This window comes from Triticum urartu, chromosome 4A, assembly GCF_056163025.1.
Source record: "Triticum urartu cultivar PI428250 chromosome 4A, HENAU_Tu73, whole genome shotgun sequence".
NCBI lineage: Eukaryota > Viridiplantae > Streptophyta > Magnoliopsida > Poales > Poaceae > Triticum > Triticum urartu.
The window spans coordinates 3,586,076-3,596,547 of NC_141876.1; the positions used below are offsets into that span (position 1 = coordinate 3,586,076).

Below are 10,472 nucleotides of genomic sequence, written 5' to 3' on the forward strand. Positions count from 1 at the left end.
GGTTATATGGCTCTATGTAAATCCACCCATGGAAACCGGACAACAAAGCAAATAATGGAGAGCTAAGAATGACATGTACATCAAATAAGATTTCTAAATTAGCTGTGGAAGATAGTATGTTCTGTTGAACTACTCAATATGGCATTTCATACAATGCAATTAAGAAAAACTGAAAATTTCTTTAAACCTAAATTAAATCATGCTATTCTCTGTTGACTACTGTACTTAACAATTAAGCATTTAAAAAAATGTAAAAATAAAACAGATCATGATTCAAACAACCAGGGTGCTGAGAACTTCTATTCGATGGCAAAGGGGGAAATCAATTTCTAGTAGAAACCATAGTATTTGTTTATGGAAAATAAAAGGAAACATCAACATCATGATCAAACACCAGATCACCGAATGATTAAACGAAAACCATTTTGTTCAGGGCCAAACGCTGACATACACCGTCAAACGACACTGTTGACAACATATATGCAAAAAATATTTCAAAAATGAGAACGGAAGAGGAAAACATAACCAGTTAATTATACTGATATGAACTAAAACCCCCAAACAAGATTAGACTCCATAAATCATAAACCTTAACGAGTAGCGCACTACAGCAACCCATTCTATATAGAATTGTATTCATCATACATGATTCTGGTAATAAGACCTTCCTACATCCAAACCAAGGCTATCTAAAGATAAGATTTCTCAAGGCTCAAGCTGTTCTGAATGGAGTTCTTTTATCAAACCAGCTAGGTTGCCAAAATATCTTTGTTGAATCTGACTGTCTAGAAGTTCTTGGTACGCTACAGGTTAGAGGATTTTCGGCAATAGCAGCATTCAAGTTTCTTCTTTTGTTAAAGTTTTGTATTTCTTTAGCCCGAGAGAAGTCAATTTTGCTATAACAGTTGTATTTGGGTAGATGACAAGGCCACCAGTCGTAGGCATCATCCGAAACTATTGAACAGGAGTAACAAAGACGAATACCGAAGAACAATTATTGCATGCAAAAAGGAAGATAATATCACAAGTGTTATCACTACCCCACGAATTCCACAATGCCATCAAGAGGAAAGTTGAAAAAAGGAAAAAAGATCAGTTTGATTTACTAGATTTACCAATAACTACAGATATTCTATAACATTTGAGGCTACCAACTATGAATTTAGGCACTTCTATTTCTTCTAATACTGCAAAATTAACTACACAGTGGTCAACTAACCTTTCCATCTATATTTCATAGCATTTACAAGAAAATAATGATAAGGCATTGCCAACGGCTCCAAATTGCAATAAGCTAATACTAGTTTTTAATCTTGGGCCACCATATTTTTTTACTCTCTTTAGTTAAAAAACATGGCTTGATGCTCACAATTTTTTGAATTGAACAAAATAAGCATGTAAGAGATCAGTTAGCTCCCTCTAGTGAATGCACACCAGTGGTGTTACGAATAGGTCTTCCTTCTGATCTCTAGTCAAAAGAACAAAAATAAATATCAAGTGGAGGATTACATAAATTGGACTTACTAAGCGAAATAAGAAAACCATTCAATCACTAATATAGATTTGTGTAACCAGCTTCTTGACAAGGCCAATTACCATACAGACTGAATATGTGGACATACATGTACTGATTCTTCATTCTTGTACACACAGATATGCATATAGTAATTAGTACTATTCATGCACAACCAAACTAGAAAAGGATATAAGATTGTCTTCATACATGAAATCCACTTAGCTGTGATCATTTCAATTCTGATAGAGAGAGTAGATATGTCCCAAAAATAATGAGAATACAAGATTACACCTGCCGTAAAATATTGGAATGATCTAAAATTATGTGTGAGATTTCATAAGAAAGCATAATTCATGAAGTGCGATATTTCTCTTGCTTTTATTCTTCTGAAGGGATAGCTCAACATAAGTTGAAAAGAAGCGACTAATGCCATTGAGTATTTTAATCAAACACAATGTGCCCAACTATATATGCCACCAAGTCTAATAAAACTGAACATGGTAAAACATATCCATATTGGTACCGTCCCTAGTAGAAGCTCCATGTAATTTAATGAGAAATGAAATTAGCATGAAAATGGACCATATCTAGTTCAGTTATCTTTAATGGGATATGGAAGCACCCCTATGCATATCCCAAACGAACAATGCCCTATGGCGACACGGAAAATAGCATGCGCGACAGAATAATTTACTTAAAATATTAGAATACAAGTTGTATGGCATCAAATAGAAGAATTTGTTTTGTAACTATGTATTTGCAGGACCTTTAGCGAATATTGTTGTGTTCTGAGTATTCTGATGTGGGCCAAAATGGTGAGCATTTAAACATAAGCCCGAATTAATAAAACTGATAAGTTCTACTTTCAATAAACATATGAACCTAGATGCAACAAAGCTCTTTCATTAGCCATGGGGATTATCAGTTCATGTGTATTGTGTTCTTTTTGTCGGTTAATGTATTTTCTTGTTTGTGAGGTAGTGTGCATGTTTGTTGTCAGTTCATATCTATGTGTATTGGTGATCACTGCTATTGCTCCTCGCTATCGATCAGACTGTGGTATTACTTCGGCTGCTCCATGTAATTAGCCCTTTGTTGGGTGAATCTCCTACTACTTGCTAGCTTTGGAATTGTAAAAACACAATAAGTTCACAATTTAAAAAGTTGTAAGTTCAACACAACGTCCTAGATAAGTTTTAGGAAAAAGTTGAAACACAAAAAAACCCGCAAGAGACCAGCTAGCGCACAGAGACCAGCTAGCGCACAGAGACCAGGAATTATTTTGGCTATTTGGCAACTCTGCAAGCGCACAGAGACCAGCTAGCTTACATTGAGCCTCATCTGTAGATACCGTCAAGCGTTTCAACTTTCAAGAGGTACATTAGTGATTAGATAATTATATTATTATAAGTTTGGAAGGAAAATGGTAATCCATGGACGATCAGGAAGGCCAAAATTTACACATCAATCCAATACATAAAGACAGATTTACACTTTCTTATGCCAGCCAATTCATAAAGTCATACATTATTCAGATATATACTTTAAAGCCACTATATTTGCATCGCGAATACAACAAACCTACATGTGTATTGCATTATGCAGTGCCCAGTACCTAAATACAGTGCTATCATCAGTATAAGTCCCACGGAAACATGGTAGAGAAGAATGCAGCAGAACAGGAAACGGAGATAACCAAGTACACGTAGTTCACACAGGGAAGACTGGGGTTACAGCTTACCAGTTAAAAAGTAGCTGAGACATAATGATATGCTCAGCATGTCTCTTCAAATGTCACACACTTGTGACTCCCACCAATTGCTCCCGACAGCGAACCATCACTTAAAAAAACTCGCTGTAACACTTTGATCTGCTGTGATAACGTAGCTCTCCAGAGCTTTCTCCTCCTATGGTTTCCCCCCTCTAGAGCACATTTGTCGTTCATGGACTTCATTGTCTGAATCCCAGATTTATATAAACCCCGTGAGATTTCATCCTCCCTGTTGCCCAGAGCTTGTTTCTCTAACAAAGCCATAAGTTGATTCCAGTTTAGCCATTCAGAAGAGAGATATTCAAAATGAAACATCCCACTGGACATCAGAAAAGCAGCTACTGACCTTGAACGCTACGATCTGAACAGAACATCACTCCTGTGTATACATAAAGAAGGTATAAATAAAGAGAAGGCCCTGGACCACAGAAATTTAGCACTTGCTACTAGGCATTGAGACATTGAGTCATGAAGGACTATGAAACTAATGCAGTTAGTTGCAACATCTTATTTCCTGAGAAAGGTAACCATCCATCTAGTCGGTTAGTCATATATAGAAAGTTCAAAGGAACATGTGCAGTATATACATTAAGTAAATGACAAAAAAAATATTGGTGTGATAGACTGCTCTAATATGCCACATCAATTTCCAAGTAAAAAACTTAAGCTATCACCCTAACACGGCAACAGTGCTACAACTCGAAAATTCGGTGACCTTAGATCTAGATGATAAATATATCACTATTAACCTATAAAGCTGTAACAACTGACATGAATGCAATTTGATTTTTTTTCTGAATGACTATGTAACTGAATTTGGCAAGAATTTATTCTTCTACTAAGTGAGTTTGTTCATCTTTTTACCTTTTCTCTTGAACTCTTCCATGATTCCATGGTTTGATACATTCTAGCACTTCCGTCTCCTCAACTTTCTGCAGTTCATTCCTTGCGTGGTTTGATAAATTCTAGCAGTTCTGTCTCCTCTACTTTCTCCAGTTTATTCCTTTTGAATGGTTGACTTATCCCTGTGAGCTTAGGGCAGCTCAATATGTCAACATACTTCATGTATAGAAGAGCGCTAGATCCTTCGATGGATGACAGTTCCGAGCAATGACGAAGAACCAGACAACTTAGCATGTTTGTGTTGATCGAGTTCAATCGAATGAGCCTTATAGTGAGACACGCTTCCAAATGCAAAAGGGTGAGAAAGTTGAGATTCTCCAAGCAATCTGGAAATGAATTGCCAAGCTCACCGCAAAAGGAAACAGAAAGTCTTCTGAGTGCAGGGGGCAAAACCATTTCCCTAGGGCACGCCAACTTGAAGCACTGGTGGATTCTCAGATCTTGAAGGAAAACAAAACCCACAAAACTGTGCACAGGGACCGATACTAGATTTGGACACCAATCAAGCTCTATTGACTGGACAAATGGCAAATGTTCTGGGTCCAGGCACTGATCAAGATTTCTCAGACCACAACACCAGGAAAGGCGCAGAGTAGTGATGGGAAAACAAAGTGGCATTGATAAATATTTCAAGCTGCAATGGGAAAGATCTAGATTTCTTAATGAAGGTAGGTTTTCAGGAGTTAGCCAACTTGGAGCTAAGTTATCAAACCGAAAGCCTTCGAGTACAAGACGTTCAATTCTTGAATGAGGATGCAAGCCTTCGAGTGTATTGCTATTGTCATGTTCATGTTCCTTCGGGAAGAATCTACATTGTCGCCAATGTATAATTAATACCTTAAGGTATTGCTTGTCAACAATTCTAGCCTCGGCAGTTTCTTCCATAGTCTGAACGTTAGCAAAAGATTTGATAGATAGCATTTCTCTCAGCTGATTCATGTTCTTCAACTCACTAATTCTCCTCCCATTACCTTCTCCAACCGTAAAATAGCTCAAGTTCCGCAGAGAACACAAATTTCCAAGACCACTTTTTGTTGACAAATTATGTGAGGCATTCCCTGGCAGTGCTAGATTACGCAAGTTGACTAGCGTTGTTATGCCATCAGGAATTGTTTTCAGTCTTGAATGACTAGCATTGAGAACTTGTAGGCTGTATAGGCACCGAAAACACTCAGGTAGCTCAATTATTCTGCTATGAGATATATCAAGGTGACGAAGATGATTCAAGACACAAATGCTCTCAGGTAGGTTTTTCAGCTCGCAGCCTTTTAGACTCAAAAAGAGGATGTTGGAAAGCTTATTTAACCATGAAATTCTAACTTCGGATCTAGTCCCGAACCTAAGTGAATGCAATTTATCCAAATGGTGAATGTCTGCCATTCTGTTCTGAACTTCACTGTGGACCTCAATTGACATATGGCGAACTGTGGGTGGTATTTTCCTCTGATTAGGATAGTTCTTATCTTGCAACAAAAAACATTCATCTAGTGAAACAGATTGTGCCATGGCATGGATCAAGTCATGCATTACATATCTACTTAGATCACGGAACCTAGGATCAGTTTGAAGAAGGAATCTGCTTCTCAAATCATCCAAGTATGCAACACCCAACTCTTCGGGATCCATGCTTCCTTCCGGCACAACAAAGCCATGTGTCACCCAAATGTCAACTATCTCATCTCTTTCAAATCTATAACCTTTGGGAAACATTGAACAAAGTGCAAGGCATCTCTTAAGTTCCGGTGGAAGATAGAGGTAGCTGAGTTGAAGGGCTGGCAATATCTCATTGTCCTGATGTGGCAGCTCCCACAATTCACTATTCTGGACAGTTATCCAATGGCGTTCTGTGAGCTCCATATTCAACAAGCGGCCAAGAGTTTTAGCTGCCAAGGGAGACCCACACAACCGAGAGGCCACGTCCTGACCAATGACCTGCAACTTTGGATACGATTCTGCACAATCTGTACCAAATGCACAGATGTTGAAGAACTCCAAAAATGTATCTTGAGGCAATCCTTTGAGTTCAATGGTCCTAGTGTTTGTGACAAGGCTGACAATAGTCGCAAATCTTGTAGTCACTAAGATGACACTGCCTTCAAGTACATTCCTGAATGGTGCAAAAAATGTCTGCCATTCATCAATAGCATTTGGCCATATATCATCCAACACTAGAAGAAACTTTTGCTTCATCAGAATTTTCCTTAGTTCCCCTTGAAGAACATTTAAACTGCGGGACCTATCACACACCCCATCAGTGGCACACTCAATGATATCTTTGATTATCTTTTTAATGTCAAAAACGTCAGAAATACAAACCCACATCCTCAAACCAAAGTGGTTTTTCACCCTTGTATCATTGTAAACCAGCTGAACGAGAGTGGTCTTCCCCACTCCACCGATGCCAACAATTGGCAAAACAGAAACAACTCCGTAAGTGTTTATGGTCTGATTGCACAATCCTGTTGCGCTACTCTCACCTTTCAGTTTCTTTGCTCTGGATTTTGAAGTAAAAGCAGCTGCTGCTGTTGTTGTTGTCTTCCCAGAGGAGTAAGAGCTGGAACTCCTGAGTGGCACATGCAGCAAGTCAATCACCAGATCTCTTTCACTGTCACGTCCAAACACTACGGGCTCCTTGATCATTGAACTTGTCTCTGGCATGAGCGGCTTTCCAAGCTGCACTGGCTCAACGTTTAGACCCAACAAGTTGAGTAGCCCCTCTAGCTCAGTGGTAAGTTTGTCAATCCTGGCCTGGATTGCAGTCACTCTACTTTTGCTAGCATGGTATAGGTTTCTTGCAAAGTTAGCAGAGTATGATAAGAGTTGACCTGCCTTTCCTCTGTGGGTGGTGTGTATCTTTTGCCGCAGCTCTTGGTACTCGAACTCGCGGAGAAGATCCTCCGCGTCGCAGCTGGTGTCCCTGAGTTGTGAGAAGAGTACTGAAAGGTCCTTGTTTTTGAATCTGCCCCAGTCAGCACGATGCATGAGGGCACGAGAGCTCTGGGCAAGCTGGTCCGGAGTTGCACCAACTCGTCTTGGAGCCGGAGCGCGTCGAGGAATGATACACCAGTTGAGATGATCCACTGGATCGTGTCTTTCCAATCCATGGTTATGTAGGCGGAGCAGAGGAGAGGGGCGCTCGGGAGGAGGAGCAGAAAGAAAGAAGGTAGCGGCGGCGGAGACAAGGATAGGGAGGGAGAGTGAGAAAATAAGTGCTACACAGGCGCTTTTTATACCCCTGAAACCAACCCTAGTGGACTTGGTGGGCTTCAGCTCAGCAGCGGGTGAGGCCGGCCCAAATCTGACATGTCCAAAAAAAAGATAAAAGTATGTACACAGAGATCTAACCACTAAAAAAATGTATATAGAGATCTAACACGTATATTTGTAAACTTACCTGAGACTCTTGTAAGATTTGGGGCAACCTGTCGGCGAGCTACTCATGAAAGTTCTCCTGGAGTTATTTACCCAGAACCACCACACTTGGGGCTAGGGTAACAGGTCAGTACCATATTTGAGCCATGTCACAAAAAACCACCAACTCTGGGACTAATCGGTAACCCGGAGCACTGACTGGCCGTTTCAGCCGCGGAAACAGCGAATCCGACAAGTCGGGCCCACCTGTTGGGTCGACGTGGCGCGGGCTAACAGACGACGTTAGACGGGGGTTGACGGCCGTTTCCGCGCACGTGTATTAGGTCACGCCCTGCCGTTTCATCCTCCAATCCTCGATTCAGTTTCCCTCCCGCGCGTTCCTCCCGCTCTGCTCATGGCGACCAGCTCTGGCGGCGGCGATGGCAGAGAAGGTCTCGACGGCTCCGGCGGCGGTGGTCGTTCTTCCGGTGGCCGCCGGCCGCAATGCGACCCCGTTGGCAAGTTGGGCCCCAACCCCGATGGCAATTCGCACTCGTCGGCGGATTGGGGAAAAGTTGTCCTGCCGCCGCCGTCGCAGTATGCGGAGGAGGCAGAGAAGGCTGCTGCGAACGCAGAGAAGGCGGCGACGGCAGCTGATTTGTTGGGGGAGGAAGTACCCCTCGGGCATCCATCTCCACCCAGGTAAATCTCAGTGCAAAAAACCTAGGGTTAGGGTTCTAGCAATACTGCTTAGTTAGAGTACTCGCTTAGTTAGGATACCTAGGGTTACTTGTAGCAATACTGCTTCGTTCGGGGAGGAAGCTCCTATGCCTAGATGAAATTGAAGTTTTTTCTTTGTTTTTTTTCTGAATTACTAAATGTATCATAGTTTATTCTGCATTTGTTGGCTCTTGTGGCATAGATCTTATTGTTGTTACTTTGCTTTACATGTGAATATGCCATAGTTTTTATTGTGGCACTCAAAATGTCATGGTCCTGAATTTGATTTGTGTTCTGTAGGCCTGAAAATGTTACTGCAAATGTCATGGTCATTAATATGTTTTAATATGTTTTGTGTTCTGTAGGCCTGAGGAGCCATGGTCATTATATTTTCAGTTTCCTTCTAAAGATGCTGCCAAAAAATATGCCCTTGTGAAGATGTATGAGAGAGACATCACTTATGGCAGTTTGCTTAATGTGATGGTCAGAAATGGCTATGGAAGTGATGACAGTATTTGCTATTTGAGGAAGGATGGCACAGGGCTGCAAGGGATTACTTTCATCAGAAACAACACTGAAGTTGATGAGATGATAAAGCAGTTTAAAAGCAGTCAGACACTTTGTTTGTATGTTAAAGAGGGGAAATTAGATATAAAGCAAGCACCAGTTTACAAAAGTGCAGAAGATGAAGAAGTGGACCCAGATGAAACAATTGAAGATTTAACAGTGGACCCACCAGTTGTATTTGCTGTTAATGAGTCAGGTGTTGTGCATAAAACAATAGATGATTATGTTGGTACACAAGAAAGTGTGAACTATATGCCAATAAAATCAGTTCCTCCACCATGCCAGTTACTGCTTGGGACAGAAGATCACCCAATTGAGCCAGAGATGCTAGATGCAGATGAGGAAAACAATGCATTGCAACAGGTTAACACTCAAGTTAGTGTTAATTATGCAGATTTCCAGTTTGATACAGATGAGAAGGAGCATGCAGGAAATGAGGACACATCTGATGAAGATGATGACTCAGTATTTGATGAAGACTTTGTAGCTCATGAAGACCTCCCAGATGCAGATTCAGATTCAGATTCCATGGACTATGAAGAAGAAGATAATGTAGCTAGAGAAGAAGAACAGAGGAGGAAGGTGGACAGTGATTTGAAAGACACAATAGCTGACATTAAGAGGAAGAGAGCTCAATACATGAGCAGTACACACTGTGAAGGGGACACAGACCCTGAAGATTTGTATGACATAGAAATGGAGGAAGAGGATGATGAGTGTCAAGAGATACCTGTTCCTGAGCCTGTTGAGAAGAAGATAAAGAGGCCTGGGCCTACTAGTAGGTCCCACTCTAGTGCTAACAGAAGCATGAATAAGGACTGGTATCCATCTTCAGAAGAGGATGATACAGGCTTTGAAGCTGATGATGATGGCAATGAACCAATGTCCTTCATAATCCCCTCTGGAAGAATGAGCAGAGCTAAGAAAAGACCACCCAGGGTCTGGTATGATGAGAACATGCTGCATCCAGAGCAGCAATTCCAGCTCAGGCTCTGTTTCAGAGATGTGTACCGATTTAGAGAGGCTCTTGTAAATTTGCATGTGAAACAACTTAGAAGATACAAATATCACAGAAACTGCAGTGACAGGGTGATAGTGTGCTGTGATGGAGAGGGTTGTCAGTTCCACATGGTTGCAGCAAAGATCAGTAATGAGCCCACTTTCTGCATTAAGAAGATGTTATTGGAGCACACATGTCCCACCCAATCTGAGAAGACAAGGATCAGCTCAAAGTGGCTTGGCAACAAAATGCTTGAAACTATCAGATCAGACCCCAACACTACTGTACCTGCTATAGTTGACAAAGTAAAGAGGCAGTTTGGTGTTGAGGTGCCCAAGATGATGGCATGGAGAGCAAAGATGAAAGCAAAGGAGATTGTGCTTGGAGATCACAAGAGGCAATACAAGAGGTTGAGAGATTATTTGGGGACTGTGAAAGCTACAAATCCTGGATCAAGATGCATTGTTGCTACTGTGAGTGGAAAAACAAGAGAAAATCCTACTGCGGGACCAAGGTTTCATGGTCTTTTTTTCTGTTTGAATGCATGTGTTGAGGGATTTCTGAATGGATGTAGGCCATTCATAGGCCTAGATGGTTGTTTCATTAAGTTGACTAGTGGGGCACAAATACTAGCTGCTACTGGA

At 41.1% G+C, this 10,472-nt stretch overlaps 1 protein-coding gene across 3 annotated transcripts; it reads right to left on the minus strand.

Annotated features, from left to right (window-relative positions):
* Positions 1-2,969: 2,969 nt before the first annotated feature.
* LOC147974252 (putative disease resistance protein RGA3) lies at positions 2,970-7,372 on the minus strand. 3 transcript variants are annotated; one of them, XM_087517370.1, is made up of 3 exons: positions 4,152-7,372; positions 3,258-3,666; positions 2,970-3,131 (listed from the first exon to the last, which is right to left on the minus strand). In XM_087517370.1, exon 1 carries the CDS (start codon positions 7,170-7,172, stop codon positions 4,227-4,229), a length of 2,946 nt encoding a protein of 981 aa, XP_087373496.1. In that variant the 5' UTR covers positions 7,173-7,372; the 3' UTR covers positions 2,970-3,131; positions 3,258-3,666; positions 4,152-4,226. The 3 variants fall into 3 exon arrangements, with proteins under 3 accessions (XP_087373496.1, XP_087373494.1, XP_087373495.1); XM_087517369.1 differs by having other exon boundaries at positions 2,972-3,538; positions 3,634-3,666; XM_087517368.1 differs by having other exon boundaries at positions 2,971-3,666.
* Positions 7,373-10,472: the final 3,100 nt, after the last annotated feature.

Excerpts from the sequence above, each read along its gene's own strand:
- LOC147974252 (XM_087517370.1), bottom strand. The coding sequence starts at position 7,172 with ATGCATCGTGCTGACTGGGGCAGATTCAAAAACAAGGACCTTTCAGTA.